The sequence below is a fragment of the Cebus imitator genome, unplaced genomic scaffold (genome assembly GCF_001604975.1).
Source record: "Cebus imitator isolate Cc_AM_T3 unplaced genomic scaffold, Cebus_imitator-1.0 Scaffold132, whole genome shotgun sequence".
Taxonomy (NCBI): domain Eukaryota; kingdom Metazoa; phylum Chordata; class Mammalia; order Primates; family Cebidae; genus Cebus; species Cebus imitator.
This window is the reverse complement of record NW_016107447.1, coordinates 204,084-230,822: the sequence shown is the minus strand read 5'-3', so window position 1 is coordinate 230,822 and position 26,739 is coordinate 204,084. Positions and strand designations below refer to the sequence as shown.

General features: G+C 50.4%; 1 protein-coding gene across 3 annotated transcripts in view; it reads right to left on the bottom strand.

Moving 5' to 3' along the window:
* Positions 1-19,759, bottom strand: part of GDAP1L1 (ganglioside induced differentiation associated protein 1 like 1) — a 30,773-nt gene extending 11,014 nt beyond the window's left edge. For 2 of the 3 annotated variants that reach the window (XR_001828872.2, XM_017541164.2), the window contains exons 1-5: positions 19,414-19,726; positions 10,406-10,598; positions 9,091-9,264; positions 4,403-4,500; positions 3,153-3,267 (exon numbers count right to left, since the gene is read on the bottom strand). Coding sequence is in view for 2 of the 3 variants with exons in the window: in XM_017541164.2 (XP_017396653.1) it covers positions 3,153-3,267; positions 4,403-4,500; positions 9,091-9,264; positions 10,406-10,598; positions 19,414-19,593 (760 nt within the window). In the remaining variant the exon portion in view is untranslated. Of the gene's footprint in view, positions 1-3,152; positions 3,268-4,402; positions 4,501-9,090; positions 9,265-10,405; positions 10,599-19,413 lie in introns of all 3 variants that reach the window. The other variant, XM_017541165.2, reaches the window with a different exon arrangement.
* Positions 19,760-26,739: the final 6,980 nt, after the last annotated feature.

Below are 26,739 nucleotides of genomic sequence, written 5' to 3'. Positions count from 1 at the left end.
ATGTCACTTTGAGCCAGGCACTGTGCGAAGTACTCAACATTTACTGTCTTAAATTTGCTGGCTCCAAATGCAGGAATGAGGTCAGCCATTCCCCACATGGGAGAGACAAACCGTCCCAGCTGAGCTTAGCCCACACTGCCAAGATACATATCATGAACAAATAAAAGGTCCTTCTTTTTAAGTCACTCAGATTTGGAATAGTTTGTTATGCAGCAGAAACTAACTGATACAGTCCGCTTCTCAAAGCCATCCAGGGGCTTCCCACTGTACTTAGTATAAAATCCAAACTTGTAAATGTAGGCTCTGAGGCCTGTGATCTCACCTCACCTGCTCCAGCTCTCCCCTCATTCACACTCCCTCATCCTGCTTTTCTTTTTCTTTGAGATGGATCTCGCTCTGCTGCCTACATTGGAGTACTGAGGCACAATCTCGGCTCACTGCAACCTCTGCCTCCCAGGTTCGAGTGATTTTCCTGCCTCAGCTTCCTGAATAACTGAGATTACAGGTGCCCGCTGCCACGCCCAGCTAATCTTTTTGAATTTTTAGTAGAGAAGGGGTTCTGCCATGTTGGCCAGGCTGGTCTCAAACTCCTGACCTCAAGTGATCCACCCACCTCAACCTCTTAAAGTGCTGGGATTACAGGTGTGAGCCACCACGTTCCAGCCTATCACCCTTTTATAGAACAGGAAAGAGCCCAGAGCTAGTGCTTAAGAACTCAGATTCCAGGAGCCAAAGTTTGAATCCAGTCTCCACCATTGCTATCTGTGTGACGTCAGGAAAGTCATTGAGTATTTCTGTGCCTTAGTTTCCTCATCTGTTACATAGGATCACCAATATGACCCACCTCCTGGGGTTGTTATGGGGATTAAGTGAGTTGAAATCTGTGAAACACTTAGTGCCTGACACACAGTAAGGTCTATTAAATATATAGACTTTTCTGGGCTGCATTGTGACCCTTACAAAATTCACATGTTGAAGCCCTAAGCCATAGAACAAGCTTGTCCAACCTGCAGCCTGTGGGCCACATGCAGCCCAGGATGGCTTTGAATGTGGCCCAACACAAATTCATAAACTTTCTTAAAACATTTTGAGATTTTTTTTGTGATTTTTTTAAGCTCATCAGCTATTGTCAGTGTTAACACATTTTATGTGTGGCCCAAGACAATTCTTCTTCCAATGTGGCCCAAGGAAGCCAAAAAATTGGACACCCCTGCACTAGAATCTCAGAATTTTTTTTTGAGGGTGTATTTGGAAACAGGGCTTTTTTTTTTTGAGATGGAGTTTTGCTCTTATTGCTCAGTCTGGAGTGCAAAGACATGATCTCGGCTTACCACAATCTCCGCCTCCTGGGTTCAAACGATTCTCCTGCCCCAGCCTCCTGAGTAGCTGGGATTATAGGCATGTGCCACCACACCTGGATAATTTTTGTATTTTTAGTAGAGATGGATTTCTCCATGTTGGTCAGGCTGGTCTCGAACTCCTCACTGTAGGTGATCCCCTCGCCTCAGCCTCCCAAAGTGCTGGGATTACAGGCGTGAGCCATTGCGCCCAGCCAAAAGTTCCTCTTTGAGGTGTATTATTATTTTTTACTCACTTAGTCATACTAGGCTTTGATTCCAGAAAGGATTTAGGCAGCTGGCTTCAGGATGCATGATGATGTTCCTGTTTGGGACATAAGGTCTCCATGTGTGTCTTGTGCTAGTGGCGTCAGATGTGAGATGCTGGAAACAGCACTGGACTCACTGAGAATTAACCATTTCTGGCCCTAACAATGACATCTAAGAGCTGCCTGACCTTGGGCAACTCACTTTATCTCTCTGAGCCTCAGTTTTCTTATCTGGAGAATGTGTGTGCCTTTAGCTGTCATATCTATTAAACTCGTAATGAGACAGGCAGTACTCAGCATGTTGAATTTTCATAGGAGTCCAACAAGACAGGATCAAGTTGTATTATTATATCCCGTCTTATAGGTGAGGAAACTGAGGCACCAATAGGGAAAGCAACTTGTCCAGGCTTACATAGTTCAGGCAGCAAAGCTGGAACTCCAATTCACGATGTTCTTAGACCCTGTCTGTTTAGACCCTGGGCTTTACAGCCTTCCCACACACATAGCCATGTATATACAGGAAGCTGTTGCAAATGCTCCATAAATTTGAATTATTCAGAAGACAAGACTCACAGGTCTTAAACAGAGCAAGATGGGAAGGCTCAGAATGAGATCTGAAGAAGGGCTGTGTCAAAGATGGTGTGTAACAGGCAACATGGAGTGAAGTGCTGAAGGAAGGGTACTCCAGGGAGGGGCTGTGGGAGCAAAAGTGTGGAGTTGGAATGAAGTTGGCATGTCAAAGTCCAGATGCCCAGCTGGGAGCAGGAAGAGGCAAGGTCAAGGAGAGTCTGGGTGGGTATCTCGCCAGAGCATGAAGGAGCCATAATGCATTCTTGGGCAGGGCAAGTGGGATGATGTGGTGGGTAGTGGCCATTATCACTCTCATCATCATCTTCACTTCCCTTTACTAAACACCTACTATGTGCTAAGCCCTAATCGAAGCACTGTACATGTATTATTTCACACAATGTCTCAACAGTTCCTTGAGGTAAGTCTTACTATTACAGATGGGAAACTCAAGTTCAAAGAGGGGAGAATCTGACCACTGTTACTTAGCTAGGAAGTGACCAAGTTATGTCTTGAACCTTAATCTGACTCCATAGACTGTTTCATCTTTTTTTTTTTTTTGAGATGGAGTCTCACTCTATCACCCAGGTTGGAGTGCAGTGGCATGATCTCGGCTCACTGCAACCTTTGCCACCCAGGTTCAAGTAATTCTCCTGCTTCAGCCTCCTGTGTAGCTGGGATTACAGGCGCCTGCCACCATGCCCAGCTAATTTTTGTATTTTTAGTAGAGATGGGGTTTCACCGTCTTGGTCAGGCTGGTCTTGAACTTCTGACCTCGTGATTCACCGGCCTCAGCCTCCCAAAGTGATTACAGACGTGAGCCACAGCGCCCAGCCATAGCCCACGCTTCTAACCACCTGGGAGGTCCTCTGAGACCTTTGGGGAAAAAAGAGGCTGAGATTGGGCAGGGGCAGAGTAGGCTGGTGGGCTGCAGCCCCCTTCCCACCCCCCACCCCCCACCCCCAGGGTTGACACCCACCCTCGTTCTCCAGCTTCCTCTTCTCCAGCTCGGCCTCGATCTGATCCAGCACCATGGCCAGCTCCCCAAGGATCTTCTTCAGGTAGCTCACATCATCATGCTCCAAGATCTTGGCCTGTGGGCAGGACAGTGCCAAGAAAATCTGAGTTGGTCTCAATAGCGCCAGGATGTCCAGGGATGGAAGGAGCCTTGTAGCCTCCTCTGCAAACCTCGAAATACCCCCCAAGTATATAGGATGCACCTCCTGTTATGAAGCACCCTCATCCGGTGCCTACAACAGTCTTGCGAGCTTGGCTGTCCTGCCTAGATCCCTGGTATATTCATACACCCAGATGCTGGCGGGCTGCCTTCTAGTGGCTCACAGCTGCGCCTTCTCTCAGCCAATAAGGAGCTGCATTACCCACAAATGCTTGAGAGGTTACTGCCTGCACCCCTCCCTCCAACAATCTGTAGCTAATGTCCCACTGATATGAGGGGATAAAAGGCTGGCTCATTGCCTTAATGTTGACCACTCTTGTGGTGCCATTTCTGCTCCAGAGCTTCCTGTGGAATCAAATGAGGCTTTGCAGCTTCTTCTTCCTTATCCCTCCCATCCCTCTGGGGTCCCCCTCAGAGCACTCCTTCAATTCCTCCTTTCCCAAGAACCCCTATTTGGTGCCCTGCATTTTATTTATTTATTTATTTATTTATTTATTTATTTATTATTACTACTACTTTTTGAGACAATCTCACTCTGTTGTCCAGGCTGGAGTGTAGTGGCCCGATCTCAGCTCATTGCAACCTCCGCCAACCAGGTTCAAGCAATTCTCCTGCCTCAGCCTCCCTAGTAGCTGGGACTACAGGTGCCCACCATGATGGCTGGCTAATTTTTGTATTTTTAGTAGAGATGGGGTTTTGCCATGTTGGCCAGGCTGATCTTGAATTCCTGACAAGTGATCTGCCCGCCTCAGCCTCCCAAAGTGCTGGGATTACAGGCATGAGCCACCATGCCTGGCCAATGCTCTGCTTTTAAAGACACACCCTAAGACATGAGGAAAGTGAGGACTGAGGGCAGCAGTTGCTTACCCAAGGTCAAACAGCTAGTAAATGGCAGGCGACAGGATTGGAAAAGCAAGCCAGGGGTTTTTCCATTTCACATCATCAGGTGATCTTCTACTTAGAACTGCTGATCTTCTACTTAGCTTCTCCTGTTGTTCATTTCCATGGAAGAGATGGTAGGGAAGGGACTCAGCAGGCCTAGGGGCACTCACCATGAGCTTTTTCTGTTTGGAAAGGTAGGGCTCAGAGAGCTGGGTCTCCCCTTCATGGTCCAGTTTCATGAGGTCCGTGGTGGCATTGGCTAAATGTCCTGGGGAGAGAATAGGAAAGGTCCCATTCCTCTGATACCTGGCTTCCTCCCCCATCACTTCCCTTGCACGAGTTGAAGTAGGTCCTATCCAAACATTGGTCAGAGAGGTAATACTGTCAGCAGCCAACACTTAGGGAGCACTGCAGGCTGTGCCGTAGTGATGGATGCGATCCCATCCTGCCCTGAGCTCAGGCTGGTGAAAGAGACAGACACATAAAGAAATCTCGGCCAGGCACAGTGCCTCACTCCTGTAATCCTAACACTTTGGGAGGCTGAGGTGGGAGGATCACTTGAGCCCAGGAGTTCAAGACCAGCTTGGGAAACATAGCAAGACCCCATCTTTTTTTAAAAAAAAAAAAAGTTAGCCAGGCGTGATGGTGCACACTGTAGTCCCAGCTACTCAGGAGGCTGAGGTAGGGGATCGCTTGAGCCTGGGAGGTCGAGGCTGCAGTGAGCTATGACTGTACCACTGCACTCCAGCCTGGGCAACAGAATGAGACCCTGACTCTAAAAAAAATACTGAAATAAATAAATAATACACATCAGCAATATTATAAAATACACATTTTTTAAACATAAAAATAAAAAATCTCTATGGCACAGCAAGATTAATCTGTAGAGAAGAATGGGCACAAGGCAGAGGGACCCGGGAGCTGCCTGCCTGGGGCACAAGGGGCTGAGAGGTCTCACAGAGGAGGAGGCTGTATGCTCAAGGACGAGTAGGAGATGCCAGAAATCGATGGACCCGACCCTAGACCTGGTCATCTTCCCTGCCTCCCTGCTTCTCCCCTGCATTCTTCCCGAATTGCAGCATCCCCTCCCCCACACAAAGCCCAGCCAGATGCCTGGGATTCGCTGTCAGCCCCTCCCACCACCTCACCCCACATCAAGTCAGTCCCAGGTCCTGTTGATTCTTCCTCCTCCATCTTGCTCATATTTTCTCACGTTTAACGTCCTCTGTTTAACCCTCTGACTATCTTAGTTTAGACCCTATTCATGTTTTACCTGGGTGATTTAACCCACCCTGTGCCACCTCCCCTCTCTCCCTTACAAGCCCTTCTCCCCACCCCTGCCAGAGATACCTTCTTCACACACTTGACCATGCCACTCCCTGTTTAAAATCCATCCCTGACTCCTCACTGCCCTCAGATAACATCCTATTTCCTCAACTTGCCTTTGAAGAGCCTGCAGGATCCACTTCCTCTCCCTCTCACCTGCTCCATTTTTCATTGAGTTTCCTCAACTGTCCCTGTCCTAAGATGTAAATTTCAGCCACTTGACATGCTTGCTGTTCCCTGAATGTGCCAGACCACTCCACACCTCCAGGCTTCTCATACTACTGCTTCTTCCCAAAATAGCCTTATCCTCCTTTCCTGAAAGCCTCCTTCTAGATCCAGCTGAAGATCACCTCCTCCATGAAGCCCTTCCTGATCCTCTAGGAGGTCTGCCCACTCAATGCCTTTGCTTCCCAGTTTATACCTTACAGATTTCTGCCAGGGAATGCAAACACACTAATCAGAGCTGCCATTCACAACTCCGTTAATCTTGCTGTCTATATGAAAAGAGCCCTCCTGGATTTGTGCATTTGCTTGCTGTACATGGAGATTTTGGTGTTAATGTAGTTATCGCTGAATATGTATGTCTCCCTCTAACACTTGAGCTTCTGGAGAGCAGTGGCTATGTCAGATTCATCTTTGTTCCCTTAAAACCCAGCACAGACCTGGCACAGAGCAGGAGCTCAGTGAGTATTGAATGAATGAGTGAATGAATGAATGAGTGAATGAGTGAATGAATGAATGAGTGAGTGACTTAGGTTATTTAGCTTCTGTCCTCTGAGATTTCACCACCCACCGCCCATCTCCTATCCTGGCACAAATCCCGGTAAACACACTCCCAGCTCGTTCAGGTCCAGGGCTATATTAAGGCTCATTGATGTTTTATGAATGTGAAGGTCAAGGACAGCATCTTCTTTCTTGCCTGCCACCCAGTGCTGCCCATGTGGCTGGCTTTAGACTCCAGGAGGGCAGGCCAGCCCAAGAGAAGACCTGAAGCTGATTAGGGGGTCACTGCAGGCTGGCTTCTACTCCTTCTGTACTTTGGGACCTCCCTCCCCTCGTCCCCCAGCTGGGCTGGAACCCTGAGATCCTCTCTGCCTCCTCAGAGAAAGATGGGGGTCGGGGTGGGGAGGGAGAGGGCTGGGTCTTCTCTGGACTCCCTCTGCCTTCTAGGCACCTTCAAATGGCTCAGGGCAAGATTGAGGGAGTACTCCTAGCCCCCAGAAGCACTTGGGGACTGCCTCCGGGCCTCAGTCAGGCCTCCACCTACCAACAGCCAGGGCCTGCCCCGTTCACTCTTCCGTCAGAGGAGTGATCTTCCTAAAGTGCAGATTTGACCATGTCACTTCCCATCACTGTCTCTCCGCTGCTCTTTGGATAAAATCCAAATTCTGCCAGACCTCCTCCCCAGACACACACCACGACCATTTCCACCCCACCTTGGGCTACACTTGCACCACACTGAACTTCCCCTGGCTCCCCAAACACACCACACCCTGTCTTACTCCAGAACGTGAAATAATTCTCCCTCTTCCTTCCCTTCTACCTGCTACACATCCTTGGTTGTTGCTGCATTTTGGAAGCTTTCCGTGGCCCCAGAGGCTGGGGTGGGCACGTGTATGTCCACAACCTCCCTGATCTCCTGCTCATAACACTGTTTGGCACCAGAGTAAACATTTTTAAATGAATTCATTTTTGAACAGGTTATACATGTATATTGTTAAAATTCAAAGAATGTTGAAGAAGATACTATAAAAGTAAATCTCTGCCCTCTCCAGCTGCAGTCTCTTAGTTCTATTCCCCAAAGACAAAAACTATTGGCAGCTTCTGTGTATCCTTCCAGAAATACTCCTTGCAGTGCAAGCATCTGTGTGTCCATTTAACCCCCTTCTGAGTACTAATGATAGCACACTAGATTTTTTTTTTTTTTGACCTTCCCTTTTTTTCCACTCACTAATCGATCTTAGGAAGCATTCCATACACCTATTAATTTTTTAAAACATCTGCACAGTATTCCATTGTATGGAAGTACCCATAATTTATTTACCCGGTTCCCAATTCATGACAGCTGGGTTATTTCCAGCGATATTCTTGCTCTTGCCAACTATGCTGCAGTGACTACCTTTGCACATACTTCTTGGTGCACATGTTCAAGTGTAACTGCTGGGCAATCGCCAAGATGGGGGCTATGTTATGTTTGACATAGAGTGCCAGGCTGCCCTCCTGAGAGCTTGTGTAAATTCACTTAGTCCTGCACTGCCATTGCCTGGTGACTTGTCTTTCCCTCCATGGAACTTGACCCTGGGATGGCAGAAGCTGTGTCTATTCCTGTTTGTTCCCAGTCCCCTGCCCAGGGTCTCTTAAATGTTGTTGAGGGGGCTGTTGCTGGGAGCTGGATGTGTAGATAAATCCTGACTCTTGGTCACACACAGTGGCTCATCCCAGCACTTTGGGAGACTGAGGCGGGCAGATCACCTGAGGTCAGAAGTTCAAGATCAGCCTGGGCAATATGGCAAAACCCCATCTTTACCAAAAATACCAAAAATTAGCTAGGCATGGTAGCATGTGCCTGTGGTCCCAGCGACTTGGGAGGCTCAGAGAATCACTTGAGACTGGGAGGAGGCGGTTGCAGTGAGTCAAGACTGCACCACTGCACTCCAGCCTGGATGACAGACAGAGACTCTGTCTCACCAAAATAAAGAAAAAGAAAGAAAAAATTCTAAGCCTTGTTCAGTGGCAATGGTTCTCAAGGGACAGGCTGTTCTGCAACTGACACCTCCCGCAACCCTGCCTTTGAACGTTAGCCACGTTCCTTTGAGGGGAAGGACAGGACCATTTACCGAGCACCTATTATCTACTAAGAATCTTTAGGTGTCTTTTGGCTCTAGGACCCCATGGTGATTATTCAAAGCCTAGACTGTGGTCTGTAAACAGCTGCTGAGGGATTATCTGATTTAATCCAACACCCATTCACCGGGTGTCAGACCTTCGATCTGAGACCCCCCGGGGGCCTTGCCACATCTGGGCAGCCTTCCTTGCTAATCCTAGCCCTGAGTTCATTCGGTGTCCTTGGCCACCAACCACAGCCCTGACTGTCTAAGGCTGAAACTCATGTGGGGAGAACAAACCTTGTGGGGACAGACAGCCCTGTAGTCTCTGTATGGGAGGGCAGGGCAAGAGTAGGCGGCAGGGGAGGAGGATGGGAGAGAGACTGGCAGAGAGGGAGAGAGACATATTCTGTTAGAAACTAGGTGAATGAGATGGAAGGCTGGGAAGGCGGGGGTGACGGGGCCGCAAGCAAGAGGCAGAGAGAGACAGCAAGAGAGAGAGAGAAAGACCAGCAGAGTCAGGAACCAACACAAAGAACTCAGAGAAAGGCAGGGACAAATGGAGAGTGCAAGAGGACAAATGGGTAATACAAGAGAAAGGAAGAAGGGGAGGACGGAGGGAGGCCGAGGAGAGGGAGGGCTTCCTTTGGAAAAAGGAGGGGCAGTGAAGGGAGAAAGCAAAGGGGCTGTCTCGCCCCGGCACTCACTGCGGATCTCGGCTGTGGCATACTTGGGGATCATGGAGTCGGTGGTGAGCTCCGGGTGCAGGATGCAGCCGTGCGTGTAGGCGTCCATGGGCAGTGCGTCCAGCAGCTCCCGGTACTGCAGCACCCGCGCGTGCTGCGGGCTGCCCACCTCGGGCATCAGGGCCACCACGTGCTCTGTGGGCACCGCCAGGGGATGGGCAGGGCAGCCACAGGTCCCTGCCCCGGCCACCTGCCCCCAGCATCCCTGAGCCCCAGGATGTCTCTGTCGAGAGGCCCCGGGCCCACCCATGCTCGGGCTCGGCTGCTGCCTAACAGGGGATCCTAGTGGTGGCCCAGCCACCTCTCCTCACTGGGCTCTGCCAAGTTGTTCTTAAGGGGTAGCTCCTCTCAGCTCCAGACTTGCTGCCAGGTGGGGGTCTAGGCCCAGTGTTGTGGGATTCAAGAGAAGCTGCAACCTAGGTGTGCAACACTTGGGTCCCCTTGACTTTTAAACGTTAGCAATCAATTCACATTCTTTTAAAACAGTGCACACCTGGGCCCTGATGCCCTCCCAATGGCTGAGTCTCTGCGATGGGCAGTGAGCTCCTGAGCCTGAAAAGTGCCTAAGTGGGGAGAGGACGGAGGGCTCTGCGGGGTTCTGGAATGCTGGGCCCTCCCCCGTCTGCAGGGTTCTGGGGTATCTGGCCCTCCCCTGTCTCAGGGTTCTGGGGTGTCTGGGCCCTCCCCTGTCTCAGGGTTCTGGAGTATCTAGGTCCTCCCCTATCCATGGGGTGCTGGGGTATCTGGGCTCTCCCGGTCTGTGGGGTCCTGGGATATCTGGGCCCTCCCCTGTCTCAGGGTTCTGGGGTGTCTGGGACCATGTCTCTAGGTTCCTAGGGAATCTATGTTCCAGAGGGAGCTGGGCCCTGCCCTTGTTCTGGATCCCCCTGGGGGATCTGGACTCTGTCTGTGGGGACCTAGAGGGAGTTCTGGGGCCACTATGCTGAAGGGGCCGTGCCTGTGACTGCATAGCTCTGGAGAAGGGGCTGTAGCCCCACCACTCCTCCGGGGCTGTCTGGGCTGTGCTCTTACAGTACCAGGGGAGGGGGAGGTCTCTGGGGTCCTTATGGATCAGTAGCATGCCCATGGCTCTGGGGGTCTTGGGGGGATCTGAACCCTGCCCGTGGCTCTGTGGCTCGTTTTTGGGGAGACTGGGCCTTGCCCATAGCCCCAGTGAATTTCCCAGACTTTCCAAAGTTCTGGGACCCTGTCAGCCTGTGTGGGCCCCTGAGGATCTGTGGTGTGGAGTGGGTCCCAGGTGAGGAGGCAGCTGTACCTCCTGTGAAGGTGCGCTCCACGTAGTCAATGATCTGGTCGTAGTCGCTGATGATGTTGTCGCGGTGGATGATGACGGGCACCTCCTCGCCCAGGTTGAGCCGCATGAACCAGGGCTCCTTGTGCTCGCTCTGCGGCAGGCTCACGTCCCGCTCCTCACACACCAGGCCCTTCTCGGCAATCACCAGCCGCACCTGCAGGCGCCAGGGTCAGAGCGGGGAAGGCGGGCGGACACAGGGGACACTTTGCCCAGGTGGGGTGGGGGTGTGCAGGGAGGGAGGTCAGAAGTCACACACAGGAGGGGACACTGTTGCTTTCAGCCCATTCTTGGGCACCTGGGTTTGGGGGGATATCTCCCGGGGGTGTGTGCCTGGTGGAGGGAGGAACACAGTTCTGCTCGGGGGACAAGGGGCAGTGCTGCCTGGTAGCTGAGAGGCTGGATTTGACAGCTGGACATACCCGGAATAGGATTCCTGGCTGTGTGAGTGTGGACAAAGTCCTTTCTGAGCCTCAGTTTCCTTATTTTAAAAATGGGAGTATTAACAGTACCAACCCAGTGTGTGGGACTAATAGTTGGCACTCACTTTGTGGTCATCGTTATCACAGTTGAATGCTCAGCCTGGCCCCTAGGAATGGGTGTGGCCAGGAAATTCACAGAAACTTTTTTTTTTTTTTTGAGACAGTCTTGCTCTATGGACCAGGCTGGAGTGCAGTGGTGCGATCTCGGCTCCCTGCAACTTCCACCTCCTGGGCTCAAGCAATTCTCCTAGCTCAGTCTCCCGAGTAGTTGGGACTACAGGCTCCTGCCACCACGCCCAGCTAATTTTTTTTTTTTTGGAGACAGAGTTTTGATCTTGTTGCTCAGGCTGGAGTGCAATGGCGTGATCTCGGTTTACCACAACCTCCGCCTCCCGAGTTCAAGTGATTCTCCTGCCTCAGCCTCCCGAGTAGCTGGAATTACAGGCACAAGCTACCATACCCGGCTAATTTTTGTATTTTTAGTAAAGATTGGGTTTCATCATATTGGCCAGGCTGGTCTTGAACTCCTGATCTCAAGTCATCCACCCACCTTGGCCTCCCAAAATATGGGGTTGAAGGTGTGAGCCACCACGCCCGGCCAGCTTTACTTCTTTGTGCTTCAGTTTCCCCTCCTGTCCAATGGGAGCCCTATAGCAATTGCCTCGGAGGCCCATTGTGAGGATTAAGTGCATTAGTCCCTGTGGAATGGTGCCTGGAACACAGTAGGGGTAATGTGTCTTAGCTGCTGGCATGAGGGCAGGTTTTGGAGGCAGACAAACCTTGACTTGGAAGCCTAGCTCTACTGCTTATTTGCTGTGTGACCTTGAGTAAGTCACTTGCGCTCTCTGATTTCTAGCTTCTGTGAAGTGAGGAATGCAAGCATGAGGTTGAAATGGGGTGTTGTGGACAGAGCCCCAGCATAGAAGGTTAATACATGAGTTCTAACATCACTTATTACACACACACCACGTACACACTCTGGGGTGTCATAGAGTACTTCATGTCCCACCCTCACAGTGAGCAGAAGCATCTCCTCCTGTTTGGTAGATTGTGGGAAGGGAAAGGTAGCTTACCTTGAAACACTCAACATCCATTCACAGACTTATTTGCTCCATTAGCCAAGAGCAGATCCTATAGCTGGAGCGCATGGTGCAGGTAGAGGCCCTGGGCTAGGACACAGGGATTCAAGTCCTCATCTTGGATCTGCCATAGCAATGCTGTGTGACCTTAGAGCTATCGCTGCCCCTTTCTGAGCCTCCTTTTTCAGATCAGCAAAACAAGGGGGCTGGATTCAGTGTTCACGGAGTGCCCCGCAGCCCTGCTGCAAGTGACACTACTACATTCACAACCATGCAGGAGGCAGGAGACAGGGCTGGCTCTGCCGCCCTCTTCGGCAGTGGGAGGGAGCTGCTGGTTCTGTCTGAGAGAGGGGGAAAGACTGTCTCAGAGAGTGAGCAGCCTGGGGGCGGCATCTGTTTGGGTCTGAGTGTGTGAGTGCGTGTGTATGAGTGAGCAAATATGTGTGCATGTCTGTGTGCGTGAGTGTGGGTGTGCATGGATGAATGTATGAGTAAGTGTGAGTATTCAAGGCCTGTGAGTGTAGATGTGAGACTGTGCATGTGTGCACATGTGAGTGTGTGCCTTGTGTGCGTGCATGTGTCAGTGTGAGTGTGCGTGAGTGGGAGAATGTATGCATGTGTATACTTGAGCTCATGGGTGGCCTGTGACCTGGAGAAGCCCAGAGTAGTGGAGACTGGAGTTTGGCTGGAGCAGACAGCCCCCTTCTCTTGTCTTTACCTGGCCCTCCATCCTTCAGGCCAAGCTGGGACCTCTGACTCAGGGGAAACAGAGCCCGAACCAGGCCTTTACCCTTGGTAGGGCCAGACACTTGGCTTTCCACCTTTGCAGGGCATCTGCCTCCAGAGGCCACTCCTGTGCCCTGCCCTGGGTCCGCCGTGAAGGTGTCAGATAGGGCTGCTATTTGGGGAGGGGACTATCTTTAGAGGCATGATAATCCTGCTTGGAGCTGCTTTGGGGTCACCCTGGCAGGCAGCCAAGGAGACTTTCACCTTTAGCTGAGCTACAGGCCAGAGCCATGTGTCACCCTGTGGGGGAGGGGGACCCAGAGAGGAAGCCAAACCTAAGGGAAGGGCATGCAGCTACCAAGGCTGTCAGCCATCTGTGCCCCCTGGAGGCTGGGCCAGACCTGTGTGGTCATCACTTAGTGTGATCAGACATCAACTATCTCTGGGTGAACGAGCTTCCCTGCGGGTACCTAAAAACCACCCACTGGTGCCTCACTGTCGTGGATCAGGCACTGCCACTCCTCACCCAGGTCCTTGTTTATGTGACGGCCTGGGTTGGTGCCTCGGATTAGTCATTTAGTTGTGGTGTGACTTTGTAAAAGACATTCAGCATCTCTGAGCTCAGTTTATTTCACATTATTATTATTTTTTAATTAATAGGCTTTATTTTTAGAGCAGCTTTAGGTTTACAGAGTCAAATGACTTTTGAACATAACACCTCACAGCTTGCAAATCCATCACTTTTCACCACTTTTTACTGAGTGCCTACTATGTACCAGGTCTTGTTAGAAACTCAGCAGTGAACAAAACAAAGATCCCTGACCTCAGGGAGCTGACATGTTAGTGAGGGCAGGCAGATGATAAGCAATTTGGTTTGTCAAAAGATGGTGAGTGCTCCCCAAAAAAGAGAAAATAGAGCAGGGATGGGGAATCGGGGCACCAGGGTGTCAGGGAGACAGGTGGCAATTTTAAATAAGGTGGACTATTAGGACAGGCCTCTCGAGAAGGTGGCATTTGAGCAAAGGCTTGAAAGAAGTGAGGGAGTGGTCCACACAGGGACCTGGAAAAGAGAGCTTCAGGCAGAGGGAACAGCCAGTGCTAAGGCTCTAAGCATGTTGGATATACTCAAAAGACAGAAAGGAAGCCAGCGTGTCTGGAGCAGGGCGGTCAGGAGTAGACAAGGAGGGTAGGAGCAGAAAGGGTTGTGCACAGTATTTTTTTTTTTTTTTTTTTTTTTTTGGATACAGGGTCTCACTGTGTTGCCCAAACTGGAGTTCAGTGGTGCAATCTTGGCTCGGTGCAACCTCCACCTCCCAGGTTCAAGTGATTTTCCTACCTTAGCTTCCCAAGTAGCTGGGACTACAGGCATGCACCACCATGTCTGGTTAATTTTTGTTTTTCGTTTTTAGTTTTTGGGTTTTTTTGAGCTGGACTTTCGCTCTTGTTGCCCAGGCTAGAGTGCAGTGGCATAATCTCAGCTCACTGCAACCTCCGCCTCCCAAGTTCAAGCGATTCTCTTGCCTCAGCCTCTGAAGTATCTGGGAGTACAGGTGCACGCCATCACGCCCAACTAATTTTTGTATTTTTAGTAAAGATGGAGTTTCACCATGTTGGTCAGGCTAGTCTCGAACTCCAGACCTCAGGTGTTCCGCCCGCCTCAGCCTCCCAAAGTGCTGGGATTACAGGCATGAGTCACCATGCCTGGCCTGTATTTTTAATAGAGACGGGGTTTCACCTGTTGGCCAGGTGAACTCCTGACTTCAGGTGATCCACCCACCTTGGCCTCCCAAAGTGCTGGGATTATGGATGTGAGCCACCACGCCTGGCCAGCTTCTCCACAGGATCTTTTAATCCACACTCCCAGGCCAAGGGGTCCATGAATGAATTCAAGGACGCCTTGAACTAGGATGGGAAAATGACATGTTTATTTTCAGTAATCTCAAACTGACAGCATTTTCTTCAATTATGAATGTAGGCGATAAAGCAGGGTAACGTTTAGCAGCGCCTGCAATATTGTCACCACAAGGAATCAGATATTTTCATCACTTCGCAGTTGTTACAGTTGCCTCAAAATATCATGCACACTCATCACGATTCCAACATGACAGTTGTTATGGGACCAGCCACCAGGCCATGTTATATAAGGGGTTAATACAGAAACATAAATAATATTATTATATAATGCCGTACTTCAATACGATTGGCTTTTGTTCTAACCTAAAAATCCTATGATTTTATTTTATTCAATTAAAAACATTATTCTGAGAAGGGCCCATAGGCTCCCCCGAAACTTGGGTCTTGATTCAAGCAAGGTTAGGACCCTGCTAACCTAACCTTGCTTGAGTTAAGACCCAAGTCTGGGGCCTGCCAGAGGCCAGTTCTGACACCCAGGCAGGGCAGGAGAGATGCAATGGCCTGAGGCCATTGTGAGGAATCTGGCGTTTTCCTGGAGGGACCTAGGAGCTGCTGCAGGCTTCTGAGCAGAGAAGTGGGGAGATGTATCTTGTTGCTGCCCCCATCAGCTCTCATCTGTGGGTCTCCTCTTAGGTGGGGGAGGCAGTACACAGGCAAGTGCAGCATGGACAAGTTGGGGGGCCAGGCCTAAGAGTTTGAAAGGCAAGGGCAGGGTGGGAGAGAGCTCATCCTTCACCCCTCGCATGTCTCCTGCCATGCCTGGGTGTCAGAACCGGCCTCTGGCAGGCCCCAGACTTGGGTCTCTTGTCCCTGGGAACTGAAGGCTGGGCGGGGGGCTCTCCAGAGGTACATCTAAGACAGGGCAGACACTGAGAGGAGGCAGTAAGGGAACCATGAGCCAGGCTTGCTGCAAGGAGCCAGGGATGACCCTTAGAGACTCACTCTGGTGGAAATAACAGCAGTAACAGCAGCCAGTTATTAGCATCACCTCTGTGCCAGGCACTCTTTTAGAGCTTTACATGCATTAGATGTTAATCCCTATGAATTCCAATGAGATAGGTCCTAGTACCTTCCAGTACCCTCACTTTTAAGAAAAGAAATCAGGCACAGAGATTGTAAGTAACTTGCCCAGTCACACAGTTAGGAAGTAGCAATCCTGGCTTCTGAAAAGTGGCGGGTGGAGGACAGATGGATTCTCCAGAGGCAGGAGGCACTGAGGGGCTAGGCAATTCTTCCTGCCTGGGGAAGGAGGAGGGAGGCAGGTTGTATCAAACTTCTAGTTCATTTCCCTGTTGGGAAAACTGAGGACCAGTGAGGGTCAGGTCACACAGCCAGTTAGTGGGACTGCCAGCACTAGAACCTTGGTCTCCTGACTCCCTGCATTTTTGTCCCTCCTGGCCTCACTCCTCCCCACAAAGGAGAAGGAGGTTGGGGGCAGGGACAGCCTCAGAAGCAACCTACAATTAACTCTATGCATTTACACCCTCCTCCAAACCCTGTGGCCCCAAACCATGACCTATGACAGTGCTTGAAAGCTCACTATTAGCAGGCAATTGTTTAAGGTGTTGTGCTAAGTGTGGGAACATGCATGATATCACTCAGTCTTCCCAGCCCTCTCCCCCAAATATATGAGAAAGTTGCCTTAGAGAGGTAAAGAAGACACATGCACAAAGTCACATAGCTGGGAATGGCAAAGTTGGGGTTTGATCGCATGTCTGGTTGATTCCAAAATCCATCCCTTTATAACAGCACCCAGTACTTAACAGAGCACTTTCTATGTGCCAGGTGCTATTATAGGTGATTGACTTGGATACATTTGCTGAATCCTTACAATGATCCTGTTGGGGAGGCACCAATGTTCTCAATTTACAGGTGTGGACAACTGAGGCATGAGAGGTTAAGCACCTAGCACGGGATTACCCAGCTGGCCAGTGGTAGAGCTGAGATGGAAGCCTGGGCAGTCTGGTCATAGAGTCTGGGCCCTGGACCCACACACTGTCCTGCTGCCCTCTGGGTCTGGAATGATCTCCAAATGCCCAATGAAACCACCATCACTCCTAGAGGTGGGCTATTTTTCTTCATTAATAGTTCACATGCCGTTAAAGACCCAGGCTATTTAGAGGCTTGACAATGGGGACTGCCCTCTATACAATTAAGGCCCTTCAGGATTGGCGAGAGGGAAGGAAACTCACCTGCTAAGCTCTTACTACATGCCAGGCAGTTAACATATGCCTATGTCTTCTAAAGAGTCCAGGAGTTAGGAATGTAAAATCCCCATTTCCAGATGAGGACATTGAGGCACAGAGAGGTAAAGTGGCTTGTCCAAGGTCACTCAGCCAGTAAGTAGCCAAGATGAGAATTGAACCCAGGACTATATGACTGTGGAGCCCATGCCCTTTCTGCCAGGCTACACTGTTTCTAGAATCCACCATGGGCCCCTGGTTAGGGGAAAGACCCTGGCATAGGAGACAGAAGGATGCCCAGGTTACCTTGGCCAGAGGCTTGGTCAAAAGTGGGGCTGCAGCAGATAGTCTCATCTCTGACAATGAGGCCACCTCAGCCCTGAGCTCAGGCCACATAGGAAATATTTCATGTCATAAAGAACAGGAGGGTCCCTCATGATATGGTTATGGGAGGTGGCACCTCCCTGCCCCCTGTCTGGTCCCAGCCACTGGAGCCTGCTTCCTGAGGTTCTAGGTGGGAGGAGGTTCTAGAATCTGAAGGGCAGTCTGCTTCATCTCCAAAGCCCCCTTCCCCAGGCTTCTTGCATGAGGCCTGGGATGCAGTAGGTACTCTGTAAGCTTGTGCAGAATTTGTGGATGATTCCAGTATGACCCGGATTAACTCTGGCCCCTCCTTTCCCTAGTATTTTAATACCATCATAACAGCCGTGGGTGGTGGCTCACACCTGTAATCCCAGCACTTTGGGAGGCTGAGGTGGGTGGATCACTTGAGATCAGGAGTTTGAGACCAGCCTGGCCAACATAGTGAAACCCTGTCTCTACCAAAAATATTTAAAAAATAGCCAGTGTGGTGGCGTGCACCTGTAGTCCCAGCTACTTGAGAGGCTGAGGCAGGAGAACTGCTTGAACCCGGGAGGCAGAGGTTGCAGTGAGCCAAGATAGTGCCACTATACTCCAGCCTGGGCGACAGAGCAAGACTCTGTCTCAAAAAAAAAGAAAAAAAAATCATAGCACGCATTATTAACAGAGCCTTGACCCCTCACCCAACACTGCCGTCAGTACTCTTTGTGCATCATATCACATTTCATTCTCACAATAGCCCTCCAAGGAAGTTGCTGCATTCACCCTATCTTACAGATTATAAAGCTGAGGCTTTGGAGAGGTAAAGTAACCTACCCACAGCTCCACAGCGAGTCAGTGGGCAATATGATTGGTGGGCCACCTTCAAAAGCATCACCTGGTCGCTTGTTGGAAAAGCAGCATCTTGGACCCCATCCCAGACCCACTGGATCAGAACCCTTAGGGTAGAATCCAGCAGCCTGGATTTTAACCAGTATCATCCAGGGATTCTAATGCACGCTCAAGTTTGAGTAGTGCCAGTCTGTAACACTGAGTTCCTAAGTTATACCCCTTCTTCAACAACCCTATCAGCAACGCTGAGAAGGGGTTGGGATTGGAAGTAGCTGTTGTTATTTTCATTATCCCGCTTTCCAGATGATGAAATGAGCCTAGACCAAGACTCGAACCCAGGTCTTTGGGTTCCAAGGCCCTTTCTCTTCATAGAATCTGTTTTTCCATCTGGAAAATGAGCGAATGGAACAAAAGGATCTTCCAGGAAGAAGAGGAGTCAGAGGGTCAGGCAGCGGTGCTGCTTAGGCCCCAGCAGGACCCGTCTCTGGGCCCTGGCCATGGTACTGAATCCGTGTCCCAGGCACTGGCCAGTGGGAGATTGCGCCCCTAGAGGCGCCCCTGTTTGAGGGGTGCAGTTCACAGCCTCACCCCCAGGAAGCGGGAACCCTGAGACTCCAGCATAAGACTGGATTTCCAACGACCCCTCAGCTCTTCTAGTTCTAGAAGCATTTTAGGGGCTACTCTGTGCCTTTAAGAGCAAAACAGGTCTCTGTTTTGCTCTTAAAGGCACAGAGTGGCCCCAGCCCCTAAAATGGCTCAGGGGCTGAGCCAAGCTGGTGTGAGTGAGGGGATGGCTTAACTCCTTCCTTCTCAGCTCAAGACACGGAATTAGGGGCGGGCGACGACTGGGGACAGACCTTCCAAACCCCAGCCAGAGGAAGGCCCGCAGCCGGGACCGAGGGGCAGAGGAGCTGTGACCTGTGTGTGTTGAGGGTGGGGGGAGCTGCAGTATCCGGGATGGCAGGCAGCGTGCAGGGAGGGACTGAGGGGGGCTTCCGGGGCTGGACCTCAGGAAGCGCTTCTTCTCCCTCCCCGCAGCAGCAGCACTCCCACCCCACCAGGCCGCCTTCCCAGCAGTGCCCATTCCCTTCCCCTTGCCTTTGTCTCTTTTCTCAGCTCCTCTCACCCCGCACCCCAACAGACCGGCTATTTCTGGGAAGAAAAGAGGCAGAAAGGATGCTCCTAAATTGAGAACTGTGCTCCTGGGGCCCAGGCAGGGCTGGTCGCCTTCCAGGTGAGCAGCCCTGGAAGGAACCCCTGGTCCCCCGACCTCCGGGACCCCCAAACCCCAGGTTCCCCACTCCAGTCTCTCGCCGCGCTCAGACCCCTCAAGCCCTGGTGCTCCCCTCCCCAAGCCTCCCGGCCATCAGCGCAAGCGGCTCCCGGCCCGGCTCTACCTTCTGCGAGCTGAAGGACTGGGTCCAGTGGTACAGAACCAGGCTCTCCCTGGGCCAATGGGCGGGGCTGGCCGCCTCGGGCGCGTCGGGGGCCTCGGCCGGCTTGGCCACATCGCTCTCCAGCGCGGAGATGGGCCACCAGCTGCAGTTGGTGGGGGTCAGGTTGTTGGGGGTCGCCATGACAGCCCGGAATCAGAGGCAGGAAAGAAGGAGGCTCCGGCGCGGCGGCTCTCTCTCGCCCAGCATCACATGGCCTCGCCGAGCCTGCCCCTCTCCTCCCTCCCTCCCCGCTCCGTGAATGTCATTACTCACCGGGCAGGTGGGGGAGGGGGCGAGGGGATCCCGGGAGCTCCTTCCTCCTCCTCCCCCTGGCCCGCCAGAAAAGCCACCAGCCCTCAGTGTCAGGCTCCCCGCAAGAGTGGAAGCAGCCCGAGGAAGTGGGCCGTGCCCCCCAAACAGCTCAGCACATCGCCCAGGCACCTGCCAAAGATTCCACCATCATCAACGCTTTCCTGCCTCTCAGTCCACTAAGCAGCAAATACCTCTTAACTGGGATTCTAGAGATCTATTCATTTAGAAATTAGTGTCTGGAAACTGCTTGCCCCGCTTTGAAACTGTTACCTTCTAACTTTTCCCTTGAAAGGCCTCGAAGGGCAGAAGGAACAGACTATGATTTATTTAGCAGATACTTCCATAGCACTTACGCTATGCCTAGCCACTGTTTTAAGGGCTTTACAACTATCAGCTTATTTAGCTGTCACAATAGTCCTATTAGCTTCATTTTACAGAGAAGGAAACTGAGGCACAGAGAGGCTAAGTGACCTTGCCCAAGGTCATCGAGCTCCTAGGTGGTGGTGCTAATGTGAACACAGGTAGTCTGGCTCCAGAGTCTGTGCTCTTAGCCATAAGGTCATGATAATATGACAACACCATGAAGAACAGCACAGCAACCATTTATCAACCTGGGCCCCTTACATGCATCATCCCATTGCATCTGCACAATAATCATTTTTCACAGATGAGGAAGGCAAGGCTCAGAAATGTCAAGTCATTGGTTCAAGGTCACATCTTCTACCAAGGCACAACCAGATGAGCCCAAAGAAAGCCTTTGCCGTCACAAAGTCTGTCCTAAACATTCATGGAAACTTCAGGAAAGTTCCTTAATATGCCTATGGTCCTATTACTATAAATACGGTGTTTTAATTCATTTACCATTGAGGACATACAGAAGCAGACAACAGATGCAAATAGATGTACTAGGAAGATAAGCTCAGTCCTCCCTCTCATCCCCCACCACCCACCCTCATCCATCATGCTACTAAGGACTCCTGGGTATATCATCCCCCAGGCTGTAAGCCTGGCTCAGAAGGAACTGGTATTCCTCCTTCTACCAGGTAACAAATGCTCTATGGCCCATGGGGTGTGGTGACACGTGCCTGTAGTCCTGGCTACTCAGGAGGTTGAGGTGGGAGGATTGCTTAAGCCTGGGAGGCAGAGGTGGCAGTGAGCTGAGATCATGCCACTGCACTACAGCCTGGGCAACAGAGAGAGACCCCATCTAAAAAAAAAAAAAAAAAGGAAATTAACAGTGTGGTTCATAAAATATTCAAATTTCTCCAGTTTTGCCAGGAATGTCTTTACAGGTGGTTTTAACCAGGATCCAATCAAGGACCACATAATGGATTTTGTTCCTGCATTCTTAAGTCTATTTTAATCTAATATGGTCCTTACTCTTTTTTTTTGACCCCCCTCCCGCCATGACATTGACTCATGAGGAGACTGGGCCAATTGTCTTGGACAATGTTCCTTTCTGGGATCTGTCACATTGCTTCATTGTGGCGTCCTTGAACTTCCTGTACTCGCTCCTGTATTTCCTAAAAACTAGTATTTAGATCCAATGGATGGATTAGATTTAGGTGGAACATTTTGGGGGTGAGAAAGTAATTATATTTCATGAGCAGTGCTATGCGCTCCATTTCCCCTCACATCATGTCTAACTACTAAGTACGCCAAGCTCGATCCTGGGGTTCAGGTGGCGACCACACCTTTCTAGGTAAATGTTCATTTCTCCTCTTCTGACCAGCACCTCGTGACTGTCCAGTTCCTCATTCACTGATGGTCCTTGACTGAAGTAGTTACTACCATTAGGAAATGGTGATTTTCTTTTTTTTTTTTTTTTTGAGACGGAGTTTTGCTCTTGTTACCCAGGCTGGAGTGCAATGGCGCGATCTCGGCTCGCCGCAACCTCCGCCTCCTGGGTTCAGGCAATTCTCCTGCCTCAGCCTCCTGAGTAGCTGGGATTACAGGCATGCGCCACCATGCCCAGCTAATTTTTTGTATTTTTAGTAGAGATGGGGTTTCACCATGTTGACCAGGATGGTCTTGATCTCTTGACCTCGTGATCCACCCGCCTCGGCCTCCCAAAGTGCTAGGATTACAGGCTTGAGCCACCGCGCCCGGCCGGAAATGGTGATTTTCTAATTTTGTCCTTTTGTTGGCATTTGTCAGCTGGTATTCTTTATGTGAATGTCATTAAATATGAGTGAAGTTCACCATTCCTTCAACTGTTTAAAAACTAGGCTGGGTGTGATGGCTCACACCTGTTATCCCAGCACTTCAGGAGGCTGAGGTGGGTGGATTATTTGGGATCAGGAGTTCGAGACCAGCCTGGGAAACATGCCAAAACCCTGTCTCTACTAAAAATACAAAAAATTAGCTAGCGGTTGTGTCATGCACCTGTAGTCCCAGCTACTGGGGAGGGTGAGATGGGAGGATTGCAGTGAGTTAAGATTGTGCCACTACACTCCAGCTTGGGCAACTAGAGTGACACACATCTCAAAACAAACAAACAAATGAAAGCCAACTAAACTTCTTTCCTAGTGAATCATCTGTGTTTCCATGAGGACCTGGACAATGACAGCACTGTGTGATAAATGCTGTGACTGGGATGGGAAAGGGGTGTGGTACAGCAGAAGGGGACATATAGATCCCCTGTCTAGGCACTGGTCATGCCAGGGAAGGCTTTTCAGGGCAATGGCTCTCAGTATGGGTTCCTCCCAAGCAGACCCCAAGGCAAGTATTCGTATTCAAGGGCACATAGTTAACTTTGGAGAAAAAGGACATCTTGCGAGGCAAGTTGTCTTCCAAGGAGACAGGAAAGACAGCCAAAGAAGGTATACTGCCAAGCAAGTTACCACTGTGGGTGACCAGGGTTTAATCCCACAGGCAAATTTTGAGAGTCTCATGAAGACCCTCAGCATTATGCTGCCCAAGGAGGGAGACAGTTGGGGTATTTATACACCAAGTCCTGTCAGTCATTGTTTGAGGGCTGCTTCTTGAGAGAAGTTTTAATTTCCTGGCACTTCAGGCCTGCCCTGCAGTTGGCAGAGTGGGTCCCAGTGGCCACAGAAAGCCCTCAGGCAATAAACATGGGTGCTGCCAGCTAGGGGGTCAGCTGCTCAGAGACTTGAAGCAGAGGCTTGTGGGTTGAGGGGGACATAGCCAGCCGGGGAGGAGGTGGAAGGGATGCACACTGCAGGTGGAGACACAGGCCCAGAGGTGCTTAACGGGCTGATGGCCACCTATCTTCTGGAGGCAGAGTGGAGATGTGAGGCTGTGTGGTCCTGCCAGGCCACTTAGGACACCTGCAGGAGTCATCACCCTGTGCCAAGGGCACTGGGAAGTCCCTGAAGACTGGTTTTTTGTTTTTTGTTTGTTTTTTGAGATGGAGTCTCACTCTGTTGCCCAGGCAATGGTACCATCTTGGTTCACTGCAACTTCCACCTCCTGGGTTCAAACAATTCTCCTGCCTCAGCCTCCTGAATAGTTGGTATTACAGGTGCATCCCGCCATGCCTGGCTCATTTTGTATTTTTAGTATTTAGTATTGTATTTTTAGTAGAGACAGGGTTTCACGAAGTTGGCTAGGCTGGTCTTGAACTCCTGACCTCAGGTGATCCACCTGTCTCAGCCTCCCAAAGTGCTGGGATTACAGGTGTGAACCATCACACCCAGCCCCCTAGAGAGTTTTAAGCAGGGAAATAATCGTCCAGTTTGGGTGTCAGAAATCCAAAAAGGCCTGAAGTCCGTATTCCTCACAGGGTGGACTATTCCTCCCCTTCTTCTATGATGCCTAGAAATGGATTCAGCCACCAAGAGTTTGCTGTTGAATGTGAACCCAGGGCACAACGAGATGGGGTGCCCTGGGGAACATCTCACCTGGACTTATACTTGCAGACTGTGTATTTTAAAAATCTGATAGCACATATGATCCTATGTTATCATGACATAATGACAGCCGGGACCATGTTCCATGTGCCCAATACCCCGCTAAGCACCACGCTGTCATTATCTCATTGAGGTGGATACTGAGATCACCTGATGTGGGGATGGATTGCTCAGGTGGCCCACTCTGGGATTCCCCAGCCAGTGTCTCTCCTCCCTGAATGTGGCTGGGACACACGGCTGACTTTGGGCTCTCTGGGGCTGCCTTTGCAAGTTTTTCACTGACTCTCGCTGTCTCCTGTCTTTCTCCAGGCAGGGTTTAGTACAAAGATCTCAGGGATGTTTAGTGACTCACAGCCAGTCCTCCAGTGGGGTCTCATCTCACGCAGAGGAAAACCAAAGTCCTAACGACTTAAAGGTGCTACCAGGTCTGGCCCCCGTCACACCTCCCCATCTCCTTCCGCCCTCCCTCACTGCCTCAGCCCATCAGCCTCCTGACTCTTCCGTAGAGGCAGCGGGTGGCCCCTCGACCTTGCTGAGGGTCTCTTCACTTGCTGTTCCCACTGTCTGCCATGCTCTTTTTCTGTTTGTTTTTCCCCCCCAAGCTCTCTCCCTCACCACCTTCATAGCTCTGCTCGTGTAAACGCCACCTTAGAATGAGCTAAACTTTTCCTGCCTGCCCACGTAAATGAGGTAGCTACTCTGACCCAGCACTCCTCTCTGTGACTATTTTTCTCCAAAGCACTTATCAGCAGGAGTCTGCCATGCAGTTTTTTGTTTGTTTTGTTCTGAGATGGAGTTTCGCTCTTGTCACCCAGGCTGGAGTGATGGCTAGATCTTGGCTCACCACAACCTCTGCCTCCCGGGTTCAAATGATTCTCCTGCTTCAGCCTCCCAAATAGTTGGGACTACAGGCGTGCGCCACCTCGCCCAGCTAATTTTTTTATTATTATTATTGGAGATGGGGTTTCTCCATGTTGGTCAGGCTGGTCTCGAATTCCTGACCTCAAGTGATTTGCCCGCCTCGGCCTCCCAAAGTGCTGAGATTACAGGCATGAGCCACCGCACCTGGCCTGCCATATAGTTATTATTTCTTTCCCCAATAGGGATATAAGCTCCATAGGGTAAGGACTTGGTAATGATCACCTCTGCCTTCAGCTCCTGGCCCAGAGCCTGACACAGAATAGGTGCCCAGTATTAAACAAATAAGTCAATCAATGAATGACCCCTGGCCTGCTCCCAGTGGTGGCCTCTGGTCAGCCTGACAGAAGTTTGTCGTGACCCTCAAGTCTCTGTGCCACACTTTTACGCAGCCTCTCAATTCTCTTTTCCAGAACTCTAATCTCGTTCCCTGGGTGTCGTTTTAATTCCCAGGGGTGACATTATTTCCAAGGTCTTTGAAGGGCAGTGCTGCTCTCCACCATTTTCCCTTCCCCCCCAAAACACTTCAAATCCTGCTTGGACTAAAAGAGTAGGGGAAGGGCTGACAGATATGACACACAAAGCTTAAAAAATTTTGTACCACAAAAATTACAAAATCAAGTTAAAAATAAGCAATAGACTGGGAGAAATATTAGCAATTTACATAAAAACATGTATTCGTCCATTTTCATACTGCTATGAAGAAATACCTGAGACTGGGTAATTTATAAAGAAAAAGAGGTTTAATGGCTGAGGAGGCCTCGCAATCACGGTGGAAGGTAAAGGAGGAGCAAGGACATGTCTTACTGTACTCTCTGGGCAGCAGGCAAGAGAGTGTGTGCAGGGGAACTGCCCTTTATCAAACCATCGGATCTCATGAGACTTACTCACTATCATGAGAACAGCATGTGAAAACCCACCCCCAGGATTCAATTACCTCCCACCAAGTTCCTCCCAGGACAGGTAGGGATTATGAGAGCTATAATTTAAGGTAAGAGTTTGGTGGGAACACAACCAAACCAAACCAAACCATATCAAGACATAATATTCATCATACATAAAGAGGTCCTACAAATCAATAAGTAGTAGTTAAAATTAGAAACAAGCAATTCATACTAAAATCTGCAGTGGACACTCTGGTTGTCTATCATCTATTCTATACTCATCTGTTGCAGATGGTCCCTGATCCGCCCCCCCCCCCCCCCGCCCCAATGTTGCAGCCAAGGGAGTGGGCTGGGGCTTACTTTGACTCCTGCCTCCATGGTCAAAGCCAATCAGATTAATCCCATCCTCCCTTGTTCCAGTGATTGTTTCTAATACCTGAGCCAGCCAGCCCAGAGTATTTCGCTGGTGGTCCAGGTGTGGTCCTGTTTGAGCAATGCTCAGGTTTTTGTGCAGTGCTTGTGGGATGTGTCTGCATTTTTTTTTTTTTTCTTAGACACAGTCTCACTCTGTTGCCCAGGCTGGATGCAGTGGTGTGATCCTGGCTCACTGCAGCCTCTGCTTCCTGGGTTCAAGTGTTTCTCCTGCCTCAGCCTCCGAGTATCTGGTATTACAGGCATGACCCACCACACCTGGCTAACTTTTGTATTTTTGGTAGAGATCAGATTACACCATGTTGGCCAGGCTGGTTTCAAACTCCTGACCTCAGGTGATCTGCCAACCTCAGCCTCCCAAAGTGCTGGGATTACAGGCATGAGCCACCGCGCCAGGCCATGGGATGTTGCTGCTTTTTTGTTAGACCTTGGCCAGGAAGCTTGTAACCTCCACTGCTCCTGGCAGCCATCCTTGAGGGGAGCCAGACTTGAATGAAACTGAAGCCAAGTGACAGGGTACTGAGGTGGAAGCAAATGGCCTCTGGATGAAATAACTGAGTTGCGACCTTAAGCAACCCTACAGCTCTGGCCCACTAAATTTGCCGGTTATGAAAGCCAATAATTCCCTAACTGCAATTTTAAAGCCCAAAGTTATAAAATCAAAAGTTTTCTCTCTCTATCCTTACTGCAAGTTACAAGTTTAAGACAAACTCATCTAGTGGCAACATCTGCACTGAACTGATATGAGACTATGATCTTTATTTCTCTCTCTCTGAAAAAATATTAATGTATTTGATTATGAGGTGCTGCCCCAGCCCCCACTGGGAATTTCACATGATATATAGTATAGCACTACATTACCTTTC